The sequence below is a fragment of the Schistocerca nitens genome, chromosome 1, assembly GCF_023898315.1.
Source record: "Schistocerca nitens isolate TAMUIC-IGC-003100 chromosome 1, iqSchNite1.1, whole genome shotgun sequence".
Lineage (NCBI taxonomy): Eukaryota > Metazoa > Arthropoda > Insecta > Orthoptera > Acrididae > Schistocerca > Schistocerca nitens.
In genome coordinates, this window is record NC_064614.1 from 512,156,874 (window position 1) to 512,169,559 (window position 12,686).

General features: G+C 45.7%; 1 protein-coding gene across 3 annotated transcripts in view; it reads right to left on the minus strand.

Moving 5' to 3' along the window:
* Positions 1 to 12,686, minus strand: part of LOC126253192 (valine--tRNA ligase-like) — a 118,378-nt gene that overhangs the window by 27,190 nt on the left and 78,502 nt on the right. For all 3 annotated transcript variants that reach the window (XR_007545918.1, XM_049954362.1, XM_049954373.1), the window contains exon 14: positions 8,169 to 8,369. Coding sequence is in view for 2 of the 3 variants with exons in the window: in XM_049954362.1 (XP_049810319.1) it covers positions 8,169 to 8,369 (201 nt within the window). In the remaining variant the exon portion in view is untranslated. The remainder of the gene's footprint in view (positions 1 to 8,168; positions 8,370 to 12,686) is intronic.

Sequence of the window (12,686 nt, forward strand, 5' to 3'; positions counted from 1 at the left end):
TGTGTGTGTGTGTGTGTGTGTGTGTGTGTGTGTGTGCGCGAGTGTATACCTGTCCTTTTTTTCTTTTTTCCCCCTAAGGTAAGTCTTTCCGCTCCTGGGATTGGAATGACTCCTTACCCTCTCCCTTAAAACCCACATCCTTTCGTCTTTCCCTCTCCTTCCCTCTTTCCTGATGAGGCAACAGTTTTTTTGCGAAAGCTTGAATTTTGTGTGTATGTTTGTGTGTCTATCGACCTGCCAGCACTTTCGTTCGGTAAGTCACATCATCTGTGTTTTTTATATATAAAACACAGATGATGTGACTTACCGAACGAAAGTGCTGGCAGGTCGATAGACACACAAACATACACACAAAATTCAAGCTTTCGCAACAAACGGTTGCTTCATCAGGAAAGAGGGAAGGACGAAAGGATGTGGGTTTTAAGGGAGAGGGTAAGGAGTCATTCCAATCCCGGGAGCGGAAAGACTTACCTTAGGGGGAAAAAAGGACAGGTATACCCTCGCACACACACACACACACACACACACACATATCCATCCGCACATACACAGACACAAGCAGACACAGGCCTTTACAAATGTCCGTCCACGCCCGTGCATGCGCAGACGGACATGCGTGCGCGCACGAGTGTATACCTGTCCTTCCTTCCCCCTAAGGCAAGTCCCTCCGCCCCCGGGACCGGAACGACCCCCCCCCCCATGTGGAATGTTTCCCTCTATTATATATATATATAAAGATGATGTGACTTACCAAATGAAAGTGCTGGCAGGTCGACAGACACACAAACAAACACAAACATACACACAAAATTCAAGCTTTCGCAACAAACTGTTGCCTCATCAGGAAAGAGGGAAGCAGAGGGAAAGACGAAAGGATGTGGGTTTAAGGGAGAGGGTAAGGAGTCATTTCAATCCTGGGAGCGGAAAGACTTACCTTGGGGGAAAAAAGGACAGGTATACACTCGCGCACACACACACATATCCATCCACACATATACAGACACAAGCAGACATATTTAAGGACAAAGAGTTTGGGCAGAGATGTCAGTCGAGGCGGAAGTGCAGAGGCAAAGATGTTGTTGATGACAGGTATGAGTGGCGGCAACTTGAAATTAGCGGAGATTGAGGCCTGGTGGGTAACGGGAAGAGAGGATATATTGAAGAGCAAGTTCCCATCTCCGGAGTTCGGATAGGTTGGTGTTGGTGGGAAGTATCCAGATAACCCGGACGGTGTAACACTGTGCCAAGATGTGCTGGCCGTGCACCAAGGCACGTTTAGCCACAGGGTGATCCTCATTACCAACAAACACTGTCTGCCTGTGTCCATTCATGCTAATGGACAGTTTGTTGCTGGTCATTCCCACATAGAATGGATCACAGTGTCGGCAGGTCAGTTGGTAAATCACATGGGTGCTTTCACATGTGGCTCTGCCTTTGATCGTGTACACCTTCCAGGTTACAGAACTGGAGTAGGTGGTGGTGGGAGGGTGCATGGGACAGGTTTTACACCGGGGGCGGTTACAAGGATAGGAGCCAGAGGGTAGGGAAGGTGGTTTGGGGATTTCATAGGGATGAACTAACAGGTTACGAAGGTTAGGTGGACGGCGGAAAGACACTCTTGGTGGAGTGGGGAGGATTTCATGAAGGATGGATCTCATTTCAGGGCAGGATTTGAGGAAGTCGTATCCCTGCTGGAGAGCCACATTCAGAGTCTGGTCCAGTCCCGGAAAGTATCCTATCACAAGTGGGGCACTTTTGTGGTTCTTCTGTGGGAGGTTCTGGGTTTGAGGGGATGAGAAAGTGGTTTTGGTTATTTGCTTCTGTACCAGGTCAGGAGGGTAGTTACGGGATGCGAAAGCTGTTGTCAGGTTGTTGGCGTAATGGCTCAGGGATTCCGGACTGGAGCAGATTCGTTTGCCACGAAGACCTAGGCTGTAGGGAAGGGACCGTTTGATGTGGAATGGGTGGCAGCTGTCATAATGCACGTACTGTTGATCGTTGGTGGGTTTGATGTGGACGGACGTGTGAAGCTGGCCATTGGACAGATGGAGGTCAACGTCAAGGAAAGTGGCGTGGGATTTGGAGTAGGACCAGGTGAATCTGATGGAACCAAAGGAGTTGAGGAAAACACAGATGATGTGACTTACCGAACGAAAGTGCTGGCAGGTCGATAGACACACAAACAAACACAAACACACACACAAAATTCTAGCTTTCACAACAAACTGTTGCCTCATCAGGAAAGAGGGAAGGAGAGGGAAAGACGAAAGGATGTGGGTTTCGTTTTACAAGTCTAAGATGATGTGACTTACCGAACGAAAGCGCTGGCAGGTCGATAGACACACAAACAAACACAAACACACACACAAAATTCTAGCTTTCGCAACAAACAGTTGCTTCGTCAGGAAAGAGGGAAGGAGAGGGAAAGACGAAAGGAAGTGGGTTTTAAGGGAGAGGGTAAGGAGTCATTCCAATCCCGGGAGCGGAAAGACTTCCCTTAGGGGGAAAATGACGGGTATACACTCGCACACACACACATATCCATCCACACATATACAGACACAAGCAGACATATTTGGCATGGTCTTTAAATATGTCTGCTTGTGTCTGTATATGTGTGGATGGATATGTGTGTGTGTGTGCGCGAGTGTATAACTGTCCTTTTTTCCCCCTAAGGTAAGTCTTTCCGCTCCCGGGATTGGAATGACTCCTTACCCTCTCCCTTAAAACCCACTTCCTTTCGTCTTTCCCCCTCCTTCCCTCTTTCCTGACGAAGCAACTGTTTGTTGCGAAAGCTAGAATTTTGTGTGTGTGTTTGCGTTTGTTTGTGTGTCTATCGACCTGCCAGCGCTTTCGTTCGGTAAGTCACATCATCTTTGTTTTTAGATATATTTTTCCCACGTGGAATGTTTCCCCCTATTTATATATACACTCCTGGAAATTGAAATAAGAACACCATGAATTCATTGTCCCAGGAAGGGGAAACTTTATTGACACATTCCTGGGGTCAGATACATCACATGATCACACTGACAGAACCACAGGCACATAGACACAGGCAACAGAGCATGCACAATGTCGGCACTAGTACAGTGTATATCCACCTTTCGCAGCAATGCAGGCTGCTATTCTCCCATGGAGACGATCGTAGAGATGCTGGATGTAGTCCTGTGGAACGGCTTGCCATGCCATTTCCACCTGGCGCCTCAGTTGGACCAGCGTTCGTGCTGGACGTGCAGACCGCGTGAGACGACGCTTCATCCAGTCCCAAACATGCTCAATGGGGGACAGATCCGGAGATCTTGCTGGCCAGGGTAGTTGACTTACACCTTCTAGAGCACGTTGGGTGGCACGGGATACATGCGGACGTGCATTGTCCTGTTGGAACAGCAAGTTCCCTTGCCGGTCTAGGAATGGTAGAACGATGGGTTCGATGACGGTTTGGATGTACCGTGCACTATTCAGTGTCCCCTCGACAATCACCAGTGGTGTACGGCCAGTGTAGGAGATCGCTCCCCACACCATGATGCCGGGTGTTGGCCCTGTGTGCCTCGGTCGTATACAGTCCTGATTGTGGCGCTCACCTGCACGGTGCCAAACACGCATACGACCATCATTGGCACCAAGGCAGAAGCGACTCTCATCGCTGAAGACGACACGTCTCCATTCGTCCCTCCATTCACGCCTGTCGCGACACCACTGGAGGCGGGCTGCACGATGTTGGGGCATGAGCGGAAGACGGCCTAACGGTGTGCGGGACCGTAGCCCAGCTTCATGGAGACGGATGCGAATGGTCCTCGCCGATACCCCAGGAGCAACAGTGTCCCTAATTTGCTGGGAAGTGGCGGTGCGGTCCCCTACGGCACTGCGTAGGATCCTACAGTCTTGGCGTGCATCCGTGCGTCGCTGCGGTCCGGTCCCAGGTCGACGGGCACGTGCACCTTCCGCCGACCACTGGCGACAACATCGATGTACTGTGGAGACCTCACGCCCCACGTGTTGAGCAATTCGGCAGTACGTCCACCCGGCCTCCCGCATGCCCACTATACGCCCTCGTTCAAAGTCCGTCAACTGCACATACGGTTCACGTCCACGCTGTCGCGGCATGCTACCAGTGTTAAAGACTGCGATGGAGCTCTGTATCCCACGGCAAACTGGCTGACACTGACGGCGGCGGTGCACAAATGCTGCGCAGCTAGCGCCATTCGACGGCCAACACCGCGGTTCCTGGTGTGTCCGCTGTGCCGTGCGTGTGATCATTGCTTGTACAGCCCTCTCGCAGTGTCCGGAGCAAGTATGGTGGGTCTGACACACCGGTGTCAATGTGTTCTTTTTTCCATTTCCAGGAGTGTATATATATCATTCCACGTGGGAAAAAATATATCTAAAAACAAAGATGATGTGACTTACCAAACGAAAGCGCTGGCACGTCGATAGACACAGAAACATACACACAAAATTTTAGCTTGCCTCGTCAGGAAAGAGGGAAGGAGCAGGAAAGACGAAAGGATTTGGGTTTTAAGGGAGAGGGTAAGGAGTCATTCCAAACCCGGGAGTGGAAAGACTTACCTTAGGGGGTTCTTCTGTGGGAGGTTCTGGGTTTGAGGGGATGAGGAAGTGGCTCTGGTTATTTGCTTCTGTACCAGGTCGGGAGGGTAGTTACGGGATGCGAAAGCTGCTGTCAGGTTGTTGGTGTAATGGTTCATATATATAAAAAACAAAGATGATGTGACTTACCAAACGAAAGTGCTGGCAGGTCGATAGACACACAAACAAACACAAACATACACACAAAATTCTAGCTTTCGCAACCAACGGTTGCCTCGTCATGAAAGAGGGAAGGAGAGGGAAAGACGAAAGGATTTGGGTTTTAAGGGAGAGGGTAAGGAGTCATTCCAAACCCGGGAGCGGAAAGACTTACCTTAGGGGGTTCTTCTGTGGGAGGTTCTGGGTTTGAGGGGATGAGGAAGTGGCTCTGGTTATTTGCTTCTGTACCAGGTCGGGAGGGTAGTTACGGGATGCGAAAGCTGTTGTCAGGTTGTTGGTGTAATGGTTCATATATATATATATATATATATATATATATATATATATATATATATATAAACAAAGATGATGTGACTTACCAAACGAAAGTGCTGGCAGGTCGATAGACACACAAACAAACACAAACATACACACAAAATTCTAGCTTTCGCAACCAACGGTTGCTTCATCAGGAAAGAGGGGAGGAAAGTGAAAGACGAAAGAATGTGGGTTTTAAGGGAGAGGGTAAGGAGTCATTCCAATCCCGGGAGCGGAAAGACTTCCCTTAGGGGGAAAAAGGACTGGTATACACTCGCACACACACACACACACATATCAATCAACACATATACAGACACAAGCAGACATATTCAAAGACGATTGTTCGTCTTGTCAACCCCTCTTGTCAACCCCTGTTCACGAGTCTGGGTGTTTTGACATTGGCCTCTCAATATATATATATATATATATATATATATATATATATATATATTCCTTACTGTCATTTCTTGTTAACAATATTAGCTTATTCCCAAGAATAAGCAGCTTTCACTCAGTTCCAGAAATCAAACCTGCATTTGAATCAGACTTCCTTAACTATTGTGCAGAATGGTGTGCAGTATACTGCTACATCCATTTTCCATAAGCTACCACTCAAATTCAAAAATCTTAGCAGTAATCCATGTGCTTTCAAATCAAAACTGAAGAGTTTCCTCATGGGTCACTCCTTCTATTGTGCTAAGGAGTTTCTTGAAAAATGAAGCTGATTCTTGTTGTATTGTTGATTGCATTTACTTAAACTTATGGACTGACTTTTTTGGGCTCATAAACATTTATTTTTATCTGTTATTATTTTTATGCTGCAATTTCATGCACTGACATGTTCCATGACCTTGAAGATTTGCTCCTCAATTTGGTCCTACAGAACTTGACATGTAAATAAATAAATAAAATAGATGAAGTGATGAGGAAAACACAAACACCCAGTCCTTGGGAACTGTGAATGAGCTAAAAAAAAGAAACACTGACAAAGAGGGTAGGTAAAAAAGGTGGGGTGATGGTCTAAAAAAACCTTTCATGTCTTAAATTTGAACAGTGCACATTAAAACTGTAAATTTTTAAACATTAATTATGGATTTATCATGGATAACAGAGAAAGAATGCCATCCTGAACAGAAAACCCGTACATAAAAGTTATTACACACTACATCAACTGAAGCTCCAGATTTTTAATATATCCATATCTTACTCTTCACAACATTCGCATGTTCTCAAAGTTAAATACACACACATGGCAGAAGCTATTTGAAAATCAGAATGCTGTGTACAGTGCAAGGTTAGGGTTAATAAAATAATCAAATTGTTTAACAAGAGATGAATAGAAAGTAATCTCTCCACCTTTGTAGCTCCTCAGCAAATGGCAACACTTTTATGTTGTAGGTATCAACTTTTCAGTACTCTCTCCTCTACAGCTCCAGTTGGTGGGATGCTTCAGCAGTGAATTGTTATATTGTAAAGAATAGACTCCTGTGCAGTCAGTCAGTCCATGTGATTTAAATGACATGTTATCAATGAATTCTTGGCAGCAGAATGTGACTCTAAAGGAAATCAATCAGAAAATGCAAGGCTGCTTATGGTGACTGTATTTATGTGAGCACTACATGTAACTGGTCCAGTAAATTTACAGCTTGCGAGATGTGACTTGTGTGAGAATGAAAGAGTTGGACACCTGTTACACCAACTTCCGAGTTGATTATGCAAAACATTGACAGTCTGGCTCAGGACGATTTCCCAACACTCAGAGGAAAATTGCAAACATAACAGTTATTCCTCAAGAATATGTGAGACATACTGTTGCTTTGCTTGCTTACCTGAAGATTTGTACACAACATGACAATGCCAGACCAAACATTTCACATGCCACCATTACATAACATCAGAGATTGAAGCTCACCACCACACAACACCCACCATGAGTTTGTGCCATTTGACTTCTATCTGTTCCTGATAATGAAAGATCTCCAGGAACATAACTATGGATCTGATGAAGTTGTGAGAACTGCATGGGCTGGTTGCAGAGACAGTGTGTCAAATTCTTCCCTGACAGCTTCAGAATACTTGTTCATCACCGGAAGAAGTGTATTCAATTGGCTAGTGATTATTTGGAAAAGTCAATACTGGTAATTAAAGAGCGCAATCTGAAGATTACTTCTGCATTTGATATATCAGAACACTGCCATTGAAACATACGTTATGTAGGTGGAGGCATTGATTCCATTCAATCCTCATGTAATTTAATGGCACAATATGGAAAATTACATTTATGATAGTGGTGATTATGAGGAAAACAGAAATCCTTGTATCAATTAGTTCCCATATTATCAAATCTCGTATGTTCTATCTGACAAACTATAGACTGTGGTGCAATTTCCATGTGAAACAATTCATAATCAATTCCTATCCCTCATCTTTGGCTCTGAACAGCCCTCCTCCCATAGCTCCGCTTCCATACACTGCAGCCACCTGTAACAGACTTTCCCGCAGCAAAAAGTAAACCATTTTACACAAAATCACTTCTCATACATGTTTCTTCATGCCATCACTACCACAACAAAGATCTTACAGAATACAAATAGCAAAATGACAACACACAGTACATAATAACAATGATGATCAGGGATACAATGTTGTAGAAGATAAGCAGCAACACAAATATTTAGATGTTCTTACCATGTTATATCTCTTTCAACCACTCATATCCTGTGAGGACATAATAAGGGAGTTCCCATAGATTTGGTCTGTGCCATACCAACACTTATCTACTTTCATATCTCTCTCCCCCCCCCCCCCCACCCTCCACATGCGCACACGCACACATGCAGCAGATAGAGTTAAAACACTTATGTGTGTTAGAAATGACAGTTGCAAACATATGTAAAAACTATGCCATGTTCCCTGTAAGTGTTCTTTTTGTGGAAGTAGTAAAGAAAAGCAAAGGAAGGTGTTGTGTTATGTTCAAATGTAACATAAATGTACTGAGGCAATGTTCAACTTGAGTGGTGTCTTCACTCATTTCATTCTTCCCATTCCACCACAATTACCACATTATTTTTAAGCTGTTGCAATTAAAAAGCATAACTTACTTGGTCTACCTGTGGGTATGGAGCTAGCATAAGTGGCTGACCCTGTGTTCCAGTTTGCATGTGACAGTGAAGAGCTTCAGTGAGAAAAGGCATAAATGGACAGAGTGTCTGTAAAAAAGTTTCAATGCAGTGCATAAGAGTCCAACACGCAGCCTGAGCAGAAGTGCTATTTGGTGACTTCAAGAGAGGTTTGGTTGTTTCCTGGAAAAAAAAAATTAGTTCAAATATTTAAATGTTTAACAAAAATTAGTTTTATAGGCTTTGAGTTAATAATTAAAGCTCTTGAACAGATGAGAAAGCTGGGTAGGCTATACAAAAACACCGTTCATAATCTTCACAGACTTCCAAACAACATACCCTCCTTTAGGCAGATCAACCATACTAGATAAAGTCAATCAGCTTAAAGTGGATAAAACACTGATAAACTTAATTGACAGTCCCTTACAAGTTCAAAGTCATGTTTTGCAAAACACATTAAAATAACCGCATCCAAAACCAGGTATAGACTGACATTTCGGATACACAAAAATGGCTAGAGTATAAAAAGGTTAAGCACCTAGTGACGAAGCAAGCTGGGATATTTTTTCTTCCCCTTTTGTTTTGCCATCTGCCTCCTTAAAATTCATTTATTCAATTTTGACTAATTACTGTTAACATACGTGAGTATAAACTGCATTTTCATAAAAGTGAAAGGTTGGCCCTCAGTTTTAAAGGATATAACACCAGATCTAATTTTGTGCTTAGTTTTTTTGTATGTAATTGATTTTCTAATTTATTTTGACTATTCCTAGTTAGTATATTTCATTATAGGGTGAAATCAGAAACTGTTTTGTATTTTAGAAAAGGTTTCTCCAGTCTCTCTCTCTCTCTCTCTCTCTCTCTCTCTCTCTCTCTCTGGCTGTGGTCAGATACCATATAACGTTGCAGAGGAATTGGTGGTGCGAAATATAAATCTGTGCCACTGACATGACTTGGTGGTCACTAAAGAATAATATAAAATTAATTACAGCCATTTTAAAAGCCCACTCATTTTTATTTTCTGGTATAGTACAATAGTCATAATATAAAGGTACTTGTAGGCTTTGCAATAATAAAAATAATTGTGTGTTAAAATATATCTTTATGTACCATGTTCTTATTGCATTCCTTCCAGTTCACCAAATACGTCAGTTTAAAGAAGTGATGATCTTTAATTAGATTCTGACTAATTACAGACACACAATACGTGCAGAACTGACCTGTTACAACGTCAAGTTTAACAAATATATTTCAGAATGACACAACACATATAAGTCACAGAGTAAGTTGACAAGTAAGACATGTGTACATGTTAGCATTCGAATGAGCACTGAGTCCCAGTCTAGCGGCTGCTGCTCAGCTGGCCGCTTAGGTGGCGCAGCTGCTGCATGGCTGGCAGACAGCGCCGCACGTAGAGGACACGCGTAATTGCGCGGCGGCACTTTGAATGATTGGCGAGTCACAACACTTTCCCCCCCTTTGAAATTGTTGCACTGGTCTTGATGGAGGTGTCCTGGAGATGGTTAACGTCCATACGCATTGTTTGACTCACCGTAAAGTCTCGAGGAGGAGGCTTCCCGTACGGACGGAAGTGTCCCCGATGATAACGGGTCGAGATGAAAGGAGACGTAGGGGTCGAATCTGCTGGGGCCCCCTGCACCAATCTGCCCGTTGCGGCAAGTCCAGTTGATATGACAGGAGACATCGGCGATGTGTCGGCGTCCGTTGGAGGAGGAGGCGAGTAGATTTGCTGACAGAGGATGGTCATCCGGTTCCTGCATGGGCATGTCTCCTGGTGGCGTCCATTCTTGTGCTGGCATCGCGATAAAGGTGAGAGGGCTGCGTTGTGAGTATTGAGAGATGCCAAGATCCCGAGCGTCAGGTAGGGCCAAAAGTGGTGTAACGGCATTCAGAACAGGCGTTGCTGGCACACGAGGCCGAAGCCGGTCCGAATGACGCACTGCAACACCCGTGTCCGTCTGGATTTCATACAGGCATCTGCCACGGTGTCGTAAGATGCGGCCCGGGCTCCATTTTGGCCGCCTGCCATATCCCCATACCCAGACGAGGTCGTCGGCGGTGAACCGGCCAAGAGAAGACACCTGCGGCCATGAGGTGGGAGGCAGCAGAAGATGAAGTAGCATGCGGGGCTGTCGGCCATGTAAGATCTCAGCCGGGCTGTGGTCGCCCATGGGGGTGAAACGGTAAGACGCCAGAAACTGGAGAAGTGCATCAGCAGCAGCAGAAGAAGTCAGAAGTTTCCGCATCTGAGCCATAATGTGCGGACCAGTCGTTCAGCCTCATCGTTGGATTGTGGATGGAACGGCGGGGCCGTGACATACGTAACGCCGTGACGAGCACAAAAATCCGCAAATTCGGAAGAGGCAAATTGCGGACCATTATCAGTAACAAGAGTAGAGGGGAGGCCTTCCAAAGAAAAAATGCGGGCGAGAGCACTGGTGGTTGCCGCGGTGGTAGGTGATGTGCAACGGACAATGAAAGGAAAGTAAGAGTAGGCGTCAATTACGAGGAGCCAATAAGTACCTAAAAAGGGTCCCGCAAAGTCAGCATGAATGTGCTCCCAGGGCTTCTCAGACGAAGGCCACGGTGACAAAGATGACTTCGGGGCAGCAGCCTGTGACGCACAAGGGCCACAGGCAGCGACCATGTGTGCTATTTCAGAGTCGATGCCAGGCCAGTGCACATGACGGCGCGCCAGAGATTTTGTTTCAGCATAGTCTTCAATTTCTGGAAAGCCGCATCGCATGATGCGGACCAGTGAAAAGGCATGTTTTTATGCAACAGGCGATGCAACGGCTGAGCCACCGAAGCCGCAGACGGTAAAAACTTGTGATGGTATGTTATTTTCCCCAAGAAGGCCTGCAGTTCCTTAACAGATGTAGGGCGACGAAGGGCATCGATCGCAGCGACAGTTTACTGAAGCGGACGAATACCATCCCGAGAGAGTTGAAACCCCAAGTATGTGATAGATGCCTGAAAAAATTGTGATTTCTGAAGATTACACTTAAGACCGGCAGTCTGTAAGACATGAAAAAGTGTGCGGAGATTTTGAAGATGTTCTTCAGTGGTGGAGCCAGTGACAACAATGTCATCCATGTAATTGATACACCCAGGGACAGGGAGCAATAATTGTTCCATGAATCGCTGAAAGAGAGCAGGGACACTAGCAACCCCGAATGGCAAGCGTTGGTATTGATAGAGGACGAAAGGCATGTTAAGGACCAGAAACTGCCGGGAAGCAGCGTCGAGAGGAAGTTGATGATAAGCTTCTGACGGGTCAATTTTAGAAAAATACTGGCCTCCAGCAAGTTTAGTGAACAGTTCTTCAGAACGGGGCATAGGGTAAGTGTCGATGAGGCATTGAGCATTTACAGTGACTTTGAAATCGCCACAGAGATGAATATCACCATTTGGCTTAGCAACGACAACGACAGGAGAGGACCACTCATTGGAAGTGACAGGAAGCAAGACCCCTGAAGTAGTGAGACGATCCAACTCCCATTTTACCCGATCACGAAGGGCCACAGGAATGGGCCGAGCCCGAAAAAACTTAGGCCGAGCAGTGGGTTTGAGCGTGATATGAGCTTCAAAGTCGTTTGCACGGCCTAACCCAGGGGAAAAAAGGGACGAAAATGTCATCGACAACGAATCCAGTTGAGCATAAGGAATAGCATCAGAGACAATATTGACAGAGTCATCTATGGAGAACCCAAAAATGCGAAGGGCATCGAAACCTAAAAGATTTTCTGCGTTGCTCTGGTCGACCACAAATATGGGAACAGTGCAAACGACGGATTTGTAAGATACCTTCGCATTAAACTGTCCCAAGAGAGAAATCTTCCGTTTATTGTACGTCCGTAATTGCCGAGTGACAGGTGACAGGAGTGGAGAACCCAACTGAAGATACGTCTGAGAATTAATTATAGTGGTAGCAGAACCGGTATCCACTTGCATGCGAACATCTCGACCAAGGATTTGGACAGTGAGGAATAACTTCCCTGAAAGGCAAGAAGTGCAATTGACAGACAACACAGAATCAGAATCAGCGTCACATTCATGAACATCATGTATGCGGTCGGATTTGCAAACGGAAGACACATGACCTTTCTTTTTGCAATTGTGACACACAGCCCAACGTTGGGGACAATCCTCGCGTGAATGGTTCGTAAAACACCGCGGACATGAAGGAAGTCGCCGGGGGTTTTGCTGCAGTTTCTTAGCGGGTTGTTTACGGCTAGGCCGAGGCTGCGCGTGGGAGTGCACTGCGGCCACGTCGGCCGGCGGGGACGCGCCGCACGCGTCGTCAACAGCGCACAGAGGTTGTATTTCCCCAACATCACCCCACACCTCTATTTGCGCCCCAGTGGCACGAGAAATTTCAAAAGACTGCGCAATGGAGAGAACTTCATCTAGAGTCGGATTCGCCAACTGAAGGGCACGTTGCCGAACTTCTTTGTCGGGCGCCGACCGGATAATAGC